At 39.9% G+C, this 20,126-nt stretch overlaps 1 protein-coding gene across 1 annotated transcript in view; it reads right to left on the bottom strand.

The window, feature by feature from the left end:
* The window catches only part of LOC122812560 (connector enhancer of kinase suppressor of ras 1-like), a 719,099-nt gene that overhangs the window by 450,042 nt on the left and 248,931 nt on the right, over nt 1–20,126 (bottom strand). The window contains exon 7 of the mRNA XM_044084817.1: nt 16,186–16,319. Coding sequence (XP_043940752.1) covers nt 16,186–16,319 — 134 coding nt within the window. The remainder of the gene's footprint in view (nt 1–16,185; nt 16,320–20,126) is intronic.

Consider the following 20,126-nt stretch of genomic DNA (forward strand, 5'->3'; position numbering starts at 1 on the left):
TTAGACTCATGGTGGTGTGGCAGGGAATAAATCAGGCTTGAACCCTGTACCCTGTATGCAGGTGTTAAAGACTTGAGTTCCCTATCCACCACCATTTGTAAAAAAAATTGCAGATTTTTGCCTCATATTTGATCTGATCTGTTCCTCATAATATCTGTGGTTTGTAAATGTTGCAATGCTTGATATTTGATGGTGCAGTAGTAGCATTGTTGCCTCACAGCTGCAGGTTCTCAGGTTTGATTCTTGGCTGGGGTTCCTTCTTTGTGGGGTCTGTATCTTCTCCCTGTGTTTGTGTTGGTTTGCTTTTATTTGATGGTGCAGTGGTAGCATTGTTGCCTCACAGCTGTAGGTTCTCAGGTTTGATTCTTGGCTGGGATTCCTTCTTTGTGGGGTCTGTATCTTCTCCCTGTGTTTGTGTGGGTTTGTTTTTGTGTCCTCCCATGTTACAAAGACATGTCTGCATTATTTCTTCCTGGGCCTCTGCTGAAAATTGTTTTTTTTGTTCCAAGTCAGACTGTCCTGATTAACAAATGTTAAATAAAATTGACAGGCATTTGAATTTCAGACTTCAGGTTTCTGAATGTTTAATTCCTTACATATTTGATGGTGCAGTGGCAGTATTGTTGCCCCACAGCTATAGGATTTGTGGTTTGATTCTTGGCTGGGGTGCCTTCTGTGTGGAGTCTGCATCTTATCTCTGTGTTTGTGTGGATTTGCTCTGGTGTCCTGCCATTTTACAAAGACACGTGTCTACAGTATTTCTCCCTGGGTCTCTGCTGAAAATTGTTTTTGTTCCATCAGAAGTAAAATTGACAGGCATTTGAATTTCAGACTTCATAGTCTTCAGAAAATACATAGTAAAACAACTTTTTATTCTAGCAATAAATATATAGTAACACAACCTTTTATTATAGCAATTTTTTAAGTTTATAAGATGACTATTTGAAATTTGTCCTTATTTTTGGGACTGTAATACCCTGTTAGTGGCTTTGTCCAGGTTTTTTGTGCTAAGGTTGACAGCTATGGCAAGAACTGAATTCACTGAATATGTTTGAGGGCTGTATTCCCTCATTACTGGGTTTGTCCAGGTGTTTTGTGCTAAGAGGTTGACAGCTATGGTGAGAACTGAATTCATTAAATGATAGCCATTTAAGTTTCAGTCTTCCTCTCTTTCACAAAGCAGCTGATTTGACATAGTGGTATGTTGCTCTTGACTGTTTTGCACAGGAACCTTGGCTGTAAAGTGTACGGTGGTAACACAGCATTTTTCTTTCACAAAGCAGGTGATTTGGCATAGTGGTATGTTGTTCTGACTCTTTTTTGCACAGGGACCTTGGCAGTAAAATGTATGGTGGTAACACAGCATTTTATTCTAGCAGCTTTCCAAGATTATACAAGCAATGTTTAATGTGTCCCTGGTTTTTGCCCTTTTGACCCACCCCAATAAATTTGGCTTTTTCCAGACTTCTTGTGCTGCGAAGTTGAGATACAGTTGAGTATTGAGTAGATTTTACAAGGAGCTGAGAGCTGCAGGGGAAGAGAAGTTTAGTGCTGATTATGCTAAGTCAGCTCACATTGCTAATAGCACAACAGGTTGTGTCCTTGCTTTTGATGCAGAAGGTTGTTGGTTCTACTCCCATAAGGGGTGAATGCTGCCGTACTGAAAGTTAAGATACTATGAGCCTGTTATCAGTTTGCCATCCATTTCCTATTGCAATATTACTAGCTTATTTTTAATGTAATTTAGGCAATTTATTCCTCAGGGGCATCAGACACTTTATTTTTCGATGAAACCATGAAATATAAAGGTGATTGCTAGCAGCAACCTCTTCATTACAGATTTATTTAACGTGGAATTATTTAGATGACTTTTTTACTACTTCAGAGATTGTGCATATTTACTGATAATGGTGGACTGTAGAATTGTGCATATTTACTGATAATAGTGGACTGTAGAAGTTTGAGTAGACTTTTATGATGGAAATGTTCTGAATTGGGCAGTTTTGTTTCATTGTCTACTGGAAAAATGTTCAAAGCAATAGGAAGGTGTATCAAAGAGCACATGTATGTTTCATATGCAAGGGGCCTATGATTTGAAAACAGCCCAGAATTAATTTTTATCGGCCACGGGTAAAATGTATTTTCTTTGAATGTGGGTTTTAATGTTGTTTCAATGAATGTGAGTTTCAAAGGCAGAGAAGTTTTAATGCCAAGTTTGTTTAGCAGATGTCTTAGTGTTTGTGCTGTAAAATGCAAAATAAAACTTTCAAATGAAGTTCAAATCATCATAGACGTAAATCAGTATGCACATTAGTGTTTATGGTAAATGGAGTGAAATAGCAAAGTAATGAATCTTTGGAATGGCTGCAGGGGGAGGCTCCATTCGACCATGGTTTTGTGAGGGGGAAGGGCGGCAAACTTAGACAGCCCCAGCTGAACTATACCTCCCAACTGTCCAGATTTTCAAAGAATGAATAGGTTTTTTGCTTCTTATTTTTGGTTTGTTCCTCATAAAATTTGTGGTTTTCTGGCAAATCATTTAGGAATTAAGTCACTAAATAATGACACACTAGTTTCAGACTTCATAACCTTCAGAAAAATGCATGCTAAAGTAAGACCTGTTCTATCAACTGTCCCAGTTTATACAAGAGCATTTTTTAGTACTGTTTATATGTTCCCCCAATATATTTGGCCTTGTCCAGATTTATTGCATTAACAGGTTGAGAGGTACATGCAAATTGCTTTATAGAATTAGGCATAGCCAAACCTCTTAACTGTCCCTGAATTTGGCTCAAAATGTTGCTCTTCCCCTAATAATCCCTCTGCAAAATAGCAATTTTGGAAGAAAACATGGAGGGTTTACAATTAAGAAATAACTGCAATAATCAGAGTTATAGATTACTTTTATTTCAGAAATGCATGTAGACTCTTTTATTTTGTCAACTGCTCAAGTTAGCAGTACTAATATTAAAAAAGCGTCCCTTCTTTGACAGGTTCCCAGCTGTATTGTGTGGCTATTTTATATTGTTGCATCACATTTTTGGTCCATTTTTCATAAAATTGTGTTTTTTTTGGCAAATTAGTGGTAAATCATTAAAGACTGAAGTTAGAAAATAATGACAGGCATTTGAGTTTCAGATTTCATATCCTTCAGAAAATTCATACTAATGCAAGACCTACTATTCTATTATCTCTCTAAGTTTATAAGAGCAATATTTAAAAATTGTCCTTATTTTTGGGCCTTTGCCCCACTTCTATGCATGGCTTTGCCCAGATTTCTTGCTCTGAGGGTGAGAGGTATGACAAATGTGTTAGGGCCATCACCGTCAGCCAGAGACATTTCAAATTGTGACATACTTGTTGCACCCCACTCCCCCATGTAGTGACTCTAGATGTGTCCAAGCAAAGCAAGGAGCAGTTATGCAGTGTAAATGTGCTGGGTATCCCCCCATACAAGGTAGACACAAGTACTACAGTGGCTTTTCGTCTGTTCTTGATTTTGCAGAATGGTCTGGTTTCTGTCATATTTTTGTACTGTTGATTTATGCTCATTACTCAAAGTGCCTGTTGCTCTGTGTTTTAAGTAGCAATGCTTTAATGACCATCAAGTAAGCTTGTCTGAGATCATAACATGCAAGTAAGCTTTAATAAGCATACTGTTAAAGAATTGCCAACATTGAAGCCTTTCTGTTGTTGCCATGCAGAGAATACTTAACTAGATAATGTATAAGCATTGGATATTGAAATGCATATGACAGTATTTGTAGTAAAGGACAGGATTACATTATTTTAAGAAGCTCATTACACTTGTTGGAGACTTCTAGTGATCTCTGAGGGCTTTACCAGTAAACTAAACAGAATGCCATTCATGTGTGGTCCATAACCTGTACAGTAATAATTTAAGCAATGTATCTTGAGCTTGTTTCTTGTTTGCTTTTCATTTTTACTTTGATCGTGTTTTCCCCATGAAACAAGTAGATAGTTGTCAGGCAGCAGGTCTGTTTTGGATAAGAAACATTTTTACAAGTTGGGGCATCACAGAGATTGCTACTTTCAGCATGTTACTTGGTGCTTTAATAAAGCTGAATATAAATTATAATTAGAACTGCAGTGCAAGGAGAAGTAGTTTGAGTTGAGTGCTGCTTGTTTTTCTTATACTTGATTTTGACTGGCATTCCCGTAATGTATTTAAAAAGTAATTTATTTTTTCATGCCTCACAACCTTTTTGTTTCCATCTAGATATTAAGTAAGCTGTCATGCAGCCAATGCATTTAAATATTTTTATTCTTTTACATTTCATTTGTCTTGATTGGACTCTCATAATGAGGGTTTGGCACCCAAGGCAGCATATTTAATTAAAGTTAGTTTTTGTGGTTCTGAGCATAGCTCCTCCCCTTTCTAGTTGGTCGCACCCGTTCCCATTGACCCCACCCATTCAGCTATCCCCTGCAGCCCCCCTTTGATTTGAAGTCACCAGCCACCACTGCAGCCTGGTGTGCCACTAAAACTGTTCCCTTATATGTCTCTTGACTTCTGAATAGCATTTCCCCAGGAATAAAAAAAAAAAAAAAAAAGCACACCCATCAGTCCAGAGTTTGGGCCACAATCTATCCATTTCTTATTGTGCACAGTAAAACATTCAGTTTATAATGTGTTCTGGCTGCTGACATGGTTATCTTTACATAGTTATTCTCTTATAGCATAACCTGAACTTATGGTATTCAATGCCAAGCTTTACAACAGTTCTCAGTTTCTTAACAATGACCTCCCAAGCCTCTGATGTGACCTAGTACTTTGTCAATACACTGTAAATACACAGATTAATACAAATATCTGTGCACATATGACACGTACAATAATGCACACATATCATCAATAAAACAAGATAAATGCAATATAAATCATATCAATATAGTTATGATTTCTATTATGACCCTGTTTGTCTATGGAAACTTTTTTTTGAATTTATGTTCAAGCAGTTGTATATTTGTTGTATATTATCTTGTTTAATTGTTTCTCAATATTCTAACCACTGTGTATGCTGCATCAATTGTAAAACTCTGATTTTACTCCTTTTATATATTTCTATGCTCTTTGTACAAAATAGCTATGCTTGTATAATTTCTTTTTATTATTTTTTATAATTGTTTACTATGTATCTGGAGCTTTTCTCCCCCAGCCTCCGCTGAAAACGGTCATCTTGTGTCCAGTCAGACTAACCTGGTAAACAAATGGAAAATAAATAAAAAATAAAATATACTAAGAAAATCAATCAATATACCAAGAAAAATCCAAAACTTAAGAAAAAAAAAACAGAAAGAAGGAAAATGTTTCCTTGATGCTGTCATGAAAATCCCACTCACTTATTCAGATATTATGGGCAATCATATATATATATATATATATATATATATATATATATTATAACATATATAATATATTAGGCAAAACAACGTAACCAACACACTAGTCATAGGTGACTCTATAGTCAGGCACACTGATGTCCCACTTACCAGGCTAAACAAGGAGAAGGTTACTGTCAGCTGCCTGTCCGGTGCCAGGATCTGCCACATAACCCATGCACTCAGGTCACTCCACAACCAAGTACAAATATGACTCTGTCATTGTCCATGTTGGTGTGAATGACCTGAGACATGCCTCCCTGGACTACATGAAAAGAGACATGGAAGAGCTCTCCAATCTTGCAGTCCAGGGAGGTATGACCCTAGCCCTGAGTAGCATTCTGCCATCACCCAGAATGATACCACAGTACAAGGACAAAATGATTGACTTCAACAATTGGCTAAGCTTCTGGTGTCATTCTAAGGGGATCCAGTATCTGTCTGCCTGGGAGGACATGGTCGACAGACCATGATGCTTTGCTAGAGATGGCCTGCACCTGTCACCCATGGGATTCCGGATACTGGCTAAGGCTCTTGCCGCCCCTATAGTGCCTTTTTTAGACAGGTTTCAAATGCAACAGGAACAGGCAAGCAAAAACTGAGGGTAATGCTACTCAATGCTAGAAGTCTAAATCTCAAAATGCACTCACTCAAGGCACTCCTTAAAACGGACAACATCGATACCTGCGCAGTGACTGAGACCTGGTTCAAGGCTCCAAAGAGCACCCCCGCACTACCAGGCTATAACTCATACCACACTTTTTGGCCACGTAACCTGGACCGGAACACCAAAGGTGGAGGTGTGCCCATATTCATTAAGAATATCCACACCTCCAGGCTAGTTGCTCAGCATAATGCATCCAAGGTTATCCAAGTGCAACTAACTCTGGGCAAAACTGCAATCCAAATTGTAGCTTGCTACAGATCCCCCATCATGCTCCAGGATTCCCACTCCTCTTTTCTCGATATACTGGAAAATATTAGGGTTCAAACACCCTGATAATGGGCGATTTCAACTACCCCCCCATTAACTGGGAAAATTACTCATGTACCAACTCCTTCGCTCAATGCTTTCTGGAATTCATAAATTCCAGTGCCCTGGATCAACTTATCCACACCCCCACCAAGGGCAATAATATCCTAGACCTAGTCATTACCAACATGAATGACTGGTGTTCCACACCCGAAGGCAACTACTTGTTGGTCAGATCCGACCATAAGCTAACCACCCTAGATATCCACATTCCGCCCCCACCCCACATTAAGGAAACCATGGTAAAAAAGTTATTCCATAGCCAACTTCATGCTTCTTAAGACAGAAGTGGCGAACTTCATGACACCCATGCAGATGGCCAATACAGTTATGACTGCTGAATCCTACACAAATGCACTCTATAAGCATTTACATGAGTGCATGGATCATGCTATCTCAAACAGAACCGAGAAGCTATCCTCCAAAAAAAGGAAGCCAATCTGGTGGTCCCCTGCCATAAACAAACTGTACAACAGAAGGAAGAAACTGTTGCAAAAGACAGTAAAATCACATGAGTGGTGGAGCTCCCTGGTTAGCCTCAGTAAGACGGTGAGATCCCTTATAAGAGCATCCAAAGCTAGCTATGAAAATAAAATTGCCACTGATTCTAAGGACAACCACAAAGCATTCTATACCTATGTCAAGAATCTCAATGGCAACACCCAGATCTGCTCTGAGTTACAGCACAACTGCATGAAAATTACAGAACCAACTGATATTGCCAACATTTTAGCATATAGGTTCAGTGCTAACTTTACCACCCTCTCACACCATCACAACTACACAGGTAAAAGCTGCACTCTCTAAAGCCAAAAACACAGCATCCATCCATGGGACTGGACAACATCCCAGGCTGCGTTTTACACGAACTTCAGAACGAACTGGCTCCCCACCTAAGCACCATGTCCAATCATAGCCTCACATCAGGCTTTGTGCCCACTGAATGATGCACAGCAACAGTTATCCCACTCCACAAAGGGGGAGCCACCACTGATCCCGGGAACTATTGTCCTATTAGCCTGATGAGCTTGGTCTGCAAGGCCATGGAATGTATAGGTTCATAGGTAGGTACTAGGCTATCGGCTCTGGGGCCTATACAAGCCCAGCCAAAAAGGTACCCTGGCTTTTACCACTCAAGAAAATTATTTTCCTGTGCCACTGTCGAGCAGAGCCTCAGAGGTGATCCCCGGGGTGAATTTCCTATTTCCCATCCAATCATCAAGATTTTTCTTGAAGAGTGCTAACAAAGAGCTTTGTTTGATATAGATACGTAGTTTATTCCAGAGTATGTGAAGTCTCTGGGACAGGAATCTATCCCACCGGCATGTTCTCTTTATTGTGGTGACAAGGTTTAGGTCCCTAGAGCATGTAGCTTGGAGGGATTGGGATTTCTTTAAGTGGAGCATGTCCAAAAGCCCTGGGTTTGACATAGCTTTGTATGTTAGGCAGAGATCACCTCTGAGTAGGCGATATGTGATGGAGTAAAGCTGGAGTTTTTTTGAGACGGTCTGCGTAGGGCATCTGTTTGAGGCTGGTAATCCTCTTTGTGAGGTATTTCTGTGGCCTTTCCAGTTGTTGTGGATGTCTTGTGAGGTACATACAAAAAGGGGCATTGTACTCTATAATGGGTCTAATGAGTGATGACTAGAGGGGAACAATGACCTCTTTTTTCTGGATGAGAAACCTTTTGTGATGAGGTGTGCCACATAGAAGGATTTCCAGACTACTGTGGCGATGTGATTATCAAAGGAGAGAATACTGTCCGCCTGTATCCCAAGGTCTCTTATCACACTTTTGGTGTTAAGTATACTACTGCCTATGTTGCAGTTCATGAGTACAGAGTTTTTACCAAAGGGGATGACAATGCACTTTTTAGCATTGAGCTTGAGGCCATGGCTTACCAGGCATCTGTCTCAGTGAGGCCCTTTTGTAGGATGTCCACATCATTAGGAGTTTTGATTATGGCTCCTAGTTTGCAGTCATCTGCGAACCGTTAATAAAGACCTTCTGTGTTAGCCTGTACTTCAGAGAAGTAGATACCAAACAGGAGAGGACCCAGGACTGAACCCTGTGGTACTCCACTTGTCACTGGTCTGAAGTCAAATTTGGAGTCTGCTACTTTCACAGTGTGGGTTCTGTCAGGGAGCCAGTTGCCAACCCATCTTGTGACATAGGGATTTATACCTAGTTTAGTGAGTTTATCTATAATTCCAGAGTGGGGGATGGTATTGAAAGCCATGACAAGATCTAGATAGGCTGTGTGAACCACCTTACCCTTGTCTATGGCTTTGGTGACTGCTTCAAAGTAGTCTATCAGGTTTAGGAGACATGATCTGCCTTTTACAAACCCGAACTGGGTGGAGTCCATAGTTTGGAGATTACCAATGTCTTTGTTTATAAGTTCCATGATGATATGTTCCATGGCCTTGCAGACCAGGCTCGTCAGGCTAATGGGGTGGTAGTTCCCGGGGTCCATGTTGTCTCCCCCCTTGTGGACTGGAATAACTGTCGCTGTGCACCATTCAGCAGGCAGAAAGCCTGAGGTGAGGCTATGATTGAAAAAAATAAACAGCCTCTGCAAGGCTCGAACTCAGGACCCTGCACACCATAGCCAAAGTGATTTACCACTAAGCCCTGTCAGATATCATCATGGAACTCATAAACAAAGACATTGGTAACCTCCAAACTCTGGACCCCACCCAGTTCGGGTTTGTGAAAGGCAGATCATGCATCCTGAACCTAATCAACTTCTCTGAGGCAGTTGATGAGGCTAAGGTGGTTCACAGCCTATCTTGACCTCGCCAAGGCTTTTTACACCATCTCCCATTCTGGAATTATAGCTACACTCACTAAACTAGGTATAAAACCCTACGTCACAAGATGGGTTGCCAACTGACTCACTGACAGAACCCACACTGTAAAAGTTGCAGACTCCAAATCTGACATTAAACCAGTGACAAGTGGAGTATCACAGGGTTCAGTCCTAGGACCTCTCCTGTTTGGTATCTACTTCTCTGAAGTACAGGCTAACACAGAAGGCCTCTGGCTAACGAAGTTCGCAGATGACTGCAAACTAGGAGCCATAGTCAAGTCCCCAAATGATGTGGACATCCTACAGAAGGGCCTCACTGAGACAGATGCTTGGTGTTAGAGCCATGGCCTCAAGCTCGATGCCAAAAAGTGCACTTTCATCCCCTTTGGTAAAAACTCTGTACCCGTGAGCTACCACATAGGTGGGTAGTCTACTTAACATCAAATGTGTGATGAGCCCTTGGGACCCAGGTGGACAGTAGTCTCTCCTTTGATAATCACATCGCCACAGTAGTCAGGAAGTCCTTCTACGTGGCACACCTCATCACAAAATGGTTCTCATCCAGGAAAAAAAGAGGTCATTGTTCCCCTTTACTTGACACTCAGACCCATTATAGAGTACAACGCCCCTTTTGGAATGTACCTCACAAGACATTTTCAGCAGCTGGATAGGCCGCAGAAGTACCTCACAAAGAGGATTACTGGCCTCAAACAGATGCCCTACACTGACCATCTAAAAAAACTCCAGCTTTACTCCGTAGCATATCGCCTACTCCGAGGTGATTTCTGCCTAACATATAAAGCTATGTCAAACCCAGAGCTGTTGGACATGCTACACCTAAAGAAATCCCAATCCCTCTGAGTACATGCTTTAGGGACCTAAACCTTGTCACCACAATAAACAGGACATGCTGGAGAGATAGATTCCTCTCCCAGAGACTTCCCATACTCTGGAACAAGCTACCCATCTATGTCAAGCAAAGTTCCTCATTAGCACTTTTCAAGAAAAATCTTTGAGTGGATGGGAGATAGGAAAATATACCCCGGGAATCACTTCTGTGGCTCTGCTCGACAGTGGCACAGGAAAATAACTTTCTTGGGTGGCATAAGTCAGGGAAACTTGTTGGCTAGGCTTACTTAGGCCCTTAGTCTGATAGCCTAATAACTACCTATGAACCTATTATTAGACTAAATACAATATTATGTAGCATTGAAATGTGCTGACATAAGGGTGACAGTTCATTATTTACCCATAAAGCAAATGCCAGTGTGGAAAAGTTCAAATAGTGGATAAAGAGGAGGAGAAGAAGAGAAGAAAGAGTGAGAAAAAGTATTTGTTAGAAGTAATAATTAGGGTAGATATGGAAGTCAGGAGAAAAAATGAGTAAAATTAACATTATAAGTAAGAGAAACAAAACCAAGGAAAAGAAGAAATAACATGGACAACAAGATTTAGTGTGTGTGTGTGTGTGTGTGTGTGTGTGTGTGTGTGTGTGTGTGTGTGTGTGTGTGTGTGTGTGTGTGTGTGTGTGTGTTTGGTGTAAAAGAACTATAAAGCAAAACTGCACTGATACCTGTTTGCTGCCCTGCTGAGGGCGACGCTTGTGCAAGTGCAGTGGACTGGCTCCAGTAGGAAGGGATGGCAGCGTAACTCTCAACATTATAGAACAAGAAATCTGGAGAAGGCCATAAATAATAGGGGACAAATGCTCAAAAATGGGACAATTTATAAATATTGCACTTACAAACTTAGAAAGTTGATAAACAGGTTTTGCATTAGAGTGAATTTTCTTAAGGATATGAAGTCTGAAAATCAAATGCCTGTCAACTTTCTGACTTCAGTGTTCAATGATTTGCCAGTGTTTTGACAGAAAACTGTAATTTTATGAAAAACAGACAAAAAATCTGGACTTTCTGCAAAAATCTGTGCTGTTGAGAGATATGGATGGGAGTCTTGAACCAATACCCATCAATCATTTTCATGTGTTTGCCAAAGCCATTACAGCATTGTTTTGCAGAGAGGTGGGAAAAGCCTTAAATTTGACTGGTATGTTGTGTAGGTGCGGGTAGCTGTGTTTGTGGAAGGTGGAGGTGTGCCTTTATAAGTGTGGTGTGAATGTTATGGATTATGAAATGGAGAGATTGAGTAAAATTGTGCTCAGTGAAGTCCCTAGCAATTTCATCACTGCTTGATTCAGACATATACATTCCCCTATGTTTGTTAGTACTATGTTTGAGTGCATTGTTTTGGAGTGTAGTTTCACTGCTACAGATGCTGCTACTCTTTCAATACCAGTATCTGCTTTGGATGTTTTCTCCAGGAGTCTGTTGCTGAGAGGATGAGAGACATGCTACAGGTATACAACTAAGACAAACTAGATAAAGCAATAGTAAGAAAAAGTACTAGGTCACATCAGAGGCTTGGGAGGTCATAGTTAAGAAACTGAGAACTGTTGTAAAATTTATCATTAAATACCATAAGTTCAGATTATACTATAAGAGAATAACTATGTAAAAATAACCATGTCAGCAGACAGAATGCATTATAAGTTGAATATTTTACTGTGCACATTTTAAATGGATAGACTGGCCTAAACTCTGGACTGATGCGTTTGCTTTTTTTTTTTTTTTTTTTATTCCTGGGAAATGCTATTCAGAAGTGAAGAGACATAGAGACATACAATGGAACAGATTTAGTGGCACACCAGGCTGTGATTTGTTTTTATGTCTATTGTCATGCAAAGCTGACTAAATAGTTGAATCTAGTAAAGCTGGAAATGTGAGACTGTAGCCCACTGAAGGAGGGGAGATGGGAGGAGTAACCTGGCCAGGAACTGAAACTTGCAAAACTGCTCCTTGTGAAAAGTCTTTTTTATCTCAGTAATTTGTTGACACTTTTGCAAGTTTCTTTCAGAGAATGTGTAGTACATCAATAGGAATAACATTTGTAAAACTCAGCGCATATCAGTCAATGACACATGAGCTGTAGACTCTCAAACTTGACAGTTTTTTTCAGGTGTTGCATTCTAAGTGAATGGAAGTCTCGTCTGACAACAAATGGTAGGGCTATTTGTTCTCAGTCTGTGCATTATGGGACAGATTTAGCTTTCCAAAGGAATCACGATGTCTGCCCCATGAGGGCAGACAAGAGTAAAAACAAAATAAAATTAGTAATGAGTACTTATTTTGCTGCAGGCAGCTTTGGAAGGTGTAGTAAATCATGGCAAGATAAAAAATGTTTTCTTCATCATTTGCCCGTAGTGGTCCTTTAAGTTCTGAGTGGTATCTAAAGAATATTAGAGACCCTAAAGTGTAATAACCACAAATAAGCTCCATAAAACTTCAGCCTAATTTTATTTATTGACTGATTTCCATTTCTTTTATCGGGTTGGTGCAGTAGTCTGAAAATTGTTTTCACGTACAGCCAGGGCCATTGAGGCAGTTTGCAAAATATGCTACAGCAATTATTAAAACAGAGAACTGAAAAACACTTTATACATTACCCATGAATGCAAGAGGCATTTAAGAAGGAGTACAGTTTTGATAACTATTAGAGTAATTAGTGTAAGAAGTTTAGAAGACACAGACAGGCATAAATACATCTGTGTAACAGAGAAGTTTAGAGATGACAGAAAGCTGACATTGAAATTGTATTATAGTATAGGCCATACCGCCTGTTATATGCAGTTTTTGGTTGAGAAACAAGAAAATATATACTGTAAAGAATCAAATATAATGCCATCTACACCGGATATGTAAGTATGCCTTCTACTGCTGCTTTTTTGCTCGGAGTAGCATAAATCAGTTAAGTATTATTTAAACAAAGCATTTACAGAAGTGCAGCAATCCAGCATGTAGCTGTTATATAAACAACGAAAACTAAAAACTGCAAAATTCAAAACCTCAAATACCGGAAGTTTTGAATTTTATGGTTTTACTACACATACACACACACACACACACACACACACACACACACACACACACACACACACACACACACACACACACAATCACTCTACTACACACCCCCTACTTAAATATTCTCACTTCGAGGTCTCACTACATACAAACACACACAAAACACCACCACACAAGCTACTTTCTCTTCACACACACACATCACAGCAACAAAACACACTGACAAACACCACATTCCCTACCCAAACCCCTTAACACACACACTTACCTGAATACATAACCATAGCGGATCTTTAGAAGCGAGAAATTCAAAACCTCCGGTATTCGAGGTTTTGAATTTCATTATTATGTGGATTCAGCTTCTTGGGCTCGAAATTCGAGATTTCAGTATTTCGAGCTTCTGAACGGTACCCATATATATATATATATATATATATATATATATATATATATATATATATATATACACACACACACACACACACACACACACACACACTTACAAGAAAATAGCAAATAATTAAGGCTATATCCTAGCCACTCAGAGAAAATGCCATGCCACATTACATTTATATTAAGGAAACAGTGTTACAAAAAGAATCTGAGACAGATTGGTAAGTTAACATGCGATATATATGCCTCAAGGTAACCTTTTGCAATTCAGAGACAGCCTGAACATGAGGCTTCATAATAATACATTTGCTTAAAACTGGCCCTTTTAAGTAAAAACAATGTATTAAACAATATTGTGTATGGAGTCATGTCAAGAGAGCAAAGGCTCTATAAATGGAACCACTAGCAGTGAATAAACTTCTGTGAAAGACTACAAAAACAGTCTTCCTCTATAACTGTGAAATATATTAACGCAAACAGAGCTAACCAAGAAAAACCCAAACACTAGAAATATTTCAAGCACACAAAGTAAAATTAAACAAGCAGTCACATCAACGATCATAAACAGGGTATCTTAAAAATCTGGAAATACTATGCTCAGCTCAATAAACATCACTTATGATCAAGTAAAACACTTCAAAATGCATTTAGAAATAAAAAAAATATGAAAACATTACTTTACAGTGGTATATTACACCCTTGTGCCGTCATCTCTATAACTCCTACTTACATATACCAATGCCATATTCACCCCAACAGATGGATCATATATATAACTACAGAAACAGCTGTTTCACAACCGTGTGTGCATCAAGTTAAAATGATGCAATTATTACATTAAGTAGCTATAATGTTACTCAGTTTTATTGTCTCCACATTAGCGGTATCAACACTATTGCATTTGATTATCTGACAAGCTCTCCTGCGATTATTGCAAAAATTTAACAACTAAAAGGCTCCTTTTATACTCAAGTTGAATTTGAAGTTTGTACACAATACTATCAAAATTATGAAGTATTTTTTCTAAAATATGATGTTTTTGCTCCAATATCAAACTATTTTGTAATATAAATGCTTCTGAAAGTCATTTTTGTTATGTACAGTAACTTTCTAGTAGTTTTTACTCCTACAATCAGAAGGTTACTTCTTGCCTGCTGCACCAAACTATTTCACCCTTTCTGGCTGAATTGTGAAGCTAACTTAAATTACATGATCACATGTATGGCTTTGCTTCATTGTTAATTCGTTGTTTAGCTTTTCTGTACAACATAACAATACACTGGCAATACAAAAACATTGAGCCAAACTTTAATATATGTGAAATGACTTACTACTCAACCATTATAAAACCATGTCCCCATGTATGTCTTATATGTCTTAGCACACACACACTATAACGGAGATCTTGAAATAACTTGCTTGAGATAGTGGAACCACGGAAACTAACAAATGGATTCAGGGGGGAACCCATCACAGGGGTTTAGAGAAAGAAGGCAAAAAACAGTTGCACTGGAGCTAGATGTAATAAATAGGATAATTTGATTTAAGAGGTATACACATCTTCCATCTATTTACTCGTATGACTGATGGGGATTCAGCAACAGTTCAGCACAGTGTTAAGGAGCAAATTAAAACACTTTCACATATAAAAGAAAGAGAAAATGCCATGCCAGAATACACCTAAACAAAGGGCTAAGCAGCAGTGCACAATTCTAAAAGCTGCAGAAAAGATGAGATGACATTCTGCTGCCTTGTTTGTTGCATTTAACTTGATGGACCAGGCACAAGAAGGAATGCAAGAAACTGGACATGACCGGTTCTTTGCAGACCATGCTGTTCAATAATGATTCCCACATTTGAAGAAAGAACATCAGACTGCACAGAAACTGAAACTTCAGGAGTTCTAACAAGAAAGACCTTCCACGGCTATGAGTTTAGGACTCTGGATGAGCTATGCCAGGCTAATGTAAGGATGTCCTGGCAAAAAAGTGAAAATCATATTGTAGGCTTAATAAGGTCCTGTCTGCTTGTTTGCTAGTCTTATCTTCTGTATAAAGATTACAGAAGAAAGAGGAATAAAATTTTACAATTTTGAGAGGTGAGGGTAAATTACCAATCCCCTCATCTTCTACAAGGTTATCTGGACACTTTGTTTAGGTGCATTGTAGCATGGCATTTTTTCTAACAGTGTGGCGACCCCTAACCGGGAAAATCCGAAAGACACAACAACTTCTAAAAATTTGTTGTCATCTGGTTGCCAGCAGGAAAATACTAAAATACTTTTTTTTCCAACACACTTTGCATAGGTGTATTGTGTCATGGCATTTTCTCATCATATTTCTAGGAATCTGTTGCCATCTGGTCGACAGCAGGAAAATCGTGAAATACTTTTTGCAGCACAGCTAAGTCAATACAAAAGAGGAAAAGTATGGATAGTAAAAATGAAAGATTAAAAACTATATAAAGGAAAACACATGACAACCATTCAATGCAGTGCTATGATTTACTTATAGACTGTGATTCTTACTGGTAAGACAAGAAATACATTAGTCAATCACAATACAATCGTTTTTACCTCTGTGAATCATAAAAGAGGAAAGTAGCCTAATTATGGTTCTCCTTACCCTTTTCAACATGTATGCCTTGTTCCTGGTGAGGAATCATTTCTGGAGACTCTGCTATGGTCTGGTCACTGCTCTGTAATGACTGATCAGTAAGTGGGCTCCGAGGAATTTCTTCCTGTTTCTGAATGCTGCCACTGTAAAGTGAAACATCACATTACCAAGTATATGAAATACAATGCATATAACTACATTATTGTTTTAGCATTGTGCATCTCCTTTAAATCTACAAAACACAATAAAACATTCCAAATGTTAAGAAAAGTACATAGCAAAAGTACTGCAACTATAACTGTTTCAGATTCTTCACCTAGGTGCCCTCAGACAGGCTACCCACATACTGGAAAATGACTTGAATACATATTTGTTGCACTACTATCCTGCCCACTTTTTATACTAAAATAATTTCATTCAGAACACAGGTTCCCACCTACTAGCTGGAGTTCAAACTACTGCAGTGGTAACATTATCTTCTAATGTTGATGGTGTTTCAACATACCAGACATTGCTTTGTTGCAGGTTCTGTACAGTGTTGTGTACGGTATCTCAATAGTCAGATATGATGGAAAGACTGAGTTACATTTTCTAAAAACCTTCATTATTCTCAAGTTTGTGTGACCTCAGATGTGGTATATGTATGAGATCAGGGTAATATGGAAGAGCCTCCACATGGGGGGGGGGGGTGCAACTTCAGAAATTACTGTTTTGTAGTGTTTTGCAATATATTATACAATGTGATGAACTCATGTGCTTTCAGACATTTCATTTACACCCTGGCTGGCTGATGTCTAGTTGCCCAGCCTGGGTTACCTGGGATAGCTCTGTTGAGCGAAAGCTGAATGTAAAACTAACCAACCTGTCAAACATGAACTAAGAATTGCTACGCTTAATGTAGGTTCACTGACAGGACGCAGCTTGGAAGTGGATGACATAATGATACGGAGGAAGCCGGACATCCTATGTATCCAAGAAAAAGGATGGAAGGGCAGTGCAGCAAAGTCACTTGGCTTGGGATCCAGAGTCTACTACTCAGATGGAAGGCAGGCTAGAAATGGTTTAGGAATTGTGGTGAGAGAGAGGCTTCAGAAGGCAGTAAGGGATATAATCAGAATTAATGACAGACTCATGGCAGTCAGACTCCAGTGTAATGATAGGGCAGTATTCATAATCTCAGTCTATGCCCCACAGCAGGGATGTGACCGTGAGGAAAACAGTGCATTCAGACAGCAGATGCAGGATCTACTAGATAAAGCAGGACAACATGAATTGGTGTTGATAATGGGTGACTTGAATGCACATAGGACAGACAGAACAGGATATGAGGACTGCCTGTGTCGACATGGGTGGGGCAACAAGAATAAAGAAGAAGAAGCCATTCTAGACTTCTGTCTGGCAAATGGCTTGATAGTAGCCAATACATGGTACAGAAAGAGAGAGAGAGAGTCACAAGATCACATACAAGAGTAGTCAACATGCAACTCAGGTAGACTTCCTCCTAGTAAGGAAAAGGCACTGGGGCAGAATCCATGAGTGCAAAGTCATCCCCAGCGAAACAGTCTGCCCACAGCATAAACCACTAGTTGCTACAATCAGCTGCAAGCAGTGTTAAGAGAAGGCTCTAAGGCAACAGAGACCAGGCTGAAGACCTGGAAGTTGACTGGAGAGAAAGTACAACAGTTCAAGGAATTACTCAGGGCTCTAGCACCCCATGAAGAGGAGGAAATATGTGGAGTTGAAGAAGAATGGCAGCACCTAAAAACAGCATGTGTTAGGACTACAGAAAAGATATGTGGCAGAGCCAGGTATAGAAATAAGGTACATAAGGAAAGCTGGTGGTGGAATGCAGAAGTCCAGGAAGTCATCAAAAGAAAGAAGGAGTGCAGAAAGAAGTGGGAGATAGAAAAGACTGAACAGGCTAGGAAGGACTACTGGTTGGGTAACAAAGAAGCTAAGAAAGAAGTTGCAATAGCAAAGAATAGGGCATCGGAGGCACTCTACCAACGTTTGGAAAGTGACTCAGTAAGGAGCACAAAGAAACTATATCAGGTTGCAAGACAAAGACAGAAAGATAAAGAAGACAGTCAGACACCCCTCATAGGGGATGCCAGCAGCAACCTGCTCACCAGTCCAGAGGACATCAAAGGCAGGTGGAAGGAGTATTTCAAGCAGCTTTTGAATGAAGAAAACCCCACAGAAGCTGTACTGCCCCAGAAACTGCCTACGATGACAGAAGAAGAGGTGACCAACCTAGAAGAAGTAAGAACAGTACTAAGGAAGATGAAGTCAGGGAAAGCAGCAGGCTCAGATGAGGTCACAGCATATATGATAAAGATGTTGGGTGAGATAGGGGAGAAATGGCTCCTGAGGGTACTAATAGCAGTGTGGAGAATAAGCATACATATGCCAGTGTGCAAGAACAAAGGGGACATCCACATCTCTGGGCAGTACTGAGGCATCAAACTCCTATCACAATGCATGAAAGTTCTGGAGAGGGTGATTGATAAACGGATACACAGAATAGTAGAATGCAAGATGGGAGATGAGCAGTGTGGATTCAGATCAGGATGCAGCACAATTGACCCGATGTTTTCATTGAGACAGATATTTGAGAAGAAGCTAGAGATGAGGAGAGAGTCCAATTGGGCATTCCTGGACTTGGAGAAAGCATATGACAAGGTCCCAAGAAAGCTGATCTTGGCAGTACTGCAGTGGTTTGAAGTCCCAGAAACACTGGTAGCATTAGTGCAGGCTATGTATAAGGGCCCAATGACTCAAGTACGAACAGGGTTTGGCCTCACAGAGGGGTTCCCAGTGGGGGGGGGGGTGTACATCAGGGTTCAGCTCTGAGGCCATTGCTGTTCATACTGGTGATGGACTACATTAGCAAACAGGTTGGAGGGAACGAATCAACAAAGCTGCTGTATGCAGATAATGTGGCAGTACAGGCAGACTCTGAGCTAGAACTTCAGCATAGGCTAGGAGAATGGAATGCAAATCTGAAGGCACATAAGATGAAACTAAGCAGCGATAAGATGATGGTAATGGTAGCAAATTGCAGAAATCAGAAGAAGCTGAGAATAGAGATAGAAGGGAAGATAGTGGAACAGGTAAACAGCTTCAAGTATCTGGGAGGGGTAGTTGAGGATAAGGGTAGTCTGAATGAAAAGGTGAAAGCTAGAATCAGAGGGGCTGCAGCTAACTGGCATAGAGTATCAGGTGTAGTCTATGACAGAAGAATGCCAAAGAAGTTGAAAAGTAAGGTGTACAAGACAGTGGTGCAACCAGTACTACTGCATGGTACAAAAACCTGGGCAGTAAAGGCAGAACAGTTGAAGAAGCTAGAGGTGATGGAAATGAAGTCCCTGAGAAAGGTGGTAGGATGCACACTGTGGGACAGACAAAGAAATGATGACATAAAAGCAGAAGCCAAAGTAGCTCCAACTGCAGAAAAGATCCAAGTGAACAGATTACAGTGGTTTGGGCACATGTGTAGAAAAGCAGAAGACAATCTGGTGAGGAAGATTTGGGACAGACAGGAAGAAGGTAAGAAGAAGCGCGGGCGTCCAGCAAGGAGGTGGATGGATTGTATGAAAGAAGATCTGCAACAGTCATGCATGAGTGTTGAAGAAGGCAGGAGTGTGGCACTAAATTGAGACACTTGGCGACAGTTAACATGATACCCCAAACCCCATGTAGAAAAATAGGAAAAAGGGGGCTGGTGATGATGATGATTTACAAGAGAGACATGAGGTTTATTATTAATTCATTCATTCAGCATCACCCAGGGAAAAAAGTAAAACAGACTGTTATTTAACGTATACTGTTAGTAGCAAAACAAATGCTAAACTACTGGACTGAGAATACACATGGACTTTTATATCTGTCCTTGTTTCGTCGACCACATACTGACCCTATGGTACATCTAAGCATATAAGAAATACAGA

Source organism: Protopterus annectens, chromosome 1.part1, assembly GCF_019279795.1.
Source record: "Protopterus annectens isolate FY-2018-M chromosome 1.part1, PAN1.0, whole genome shotgun sequence".
NCBI classification, from domain to species: Eukaryota; Metazoa; Chordata; order Ceratodontiformes; family Protopteridae; genus Protopterus; species Protopterus annectens.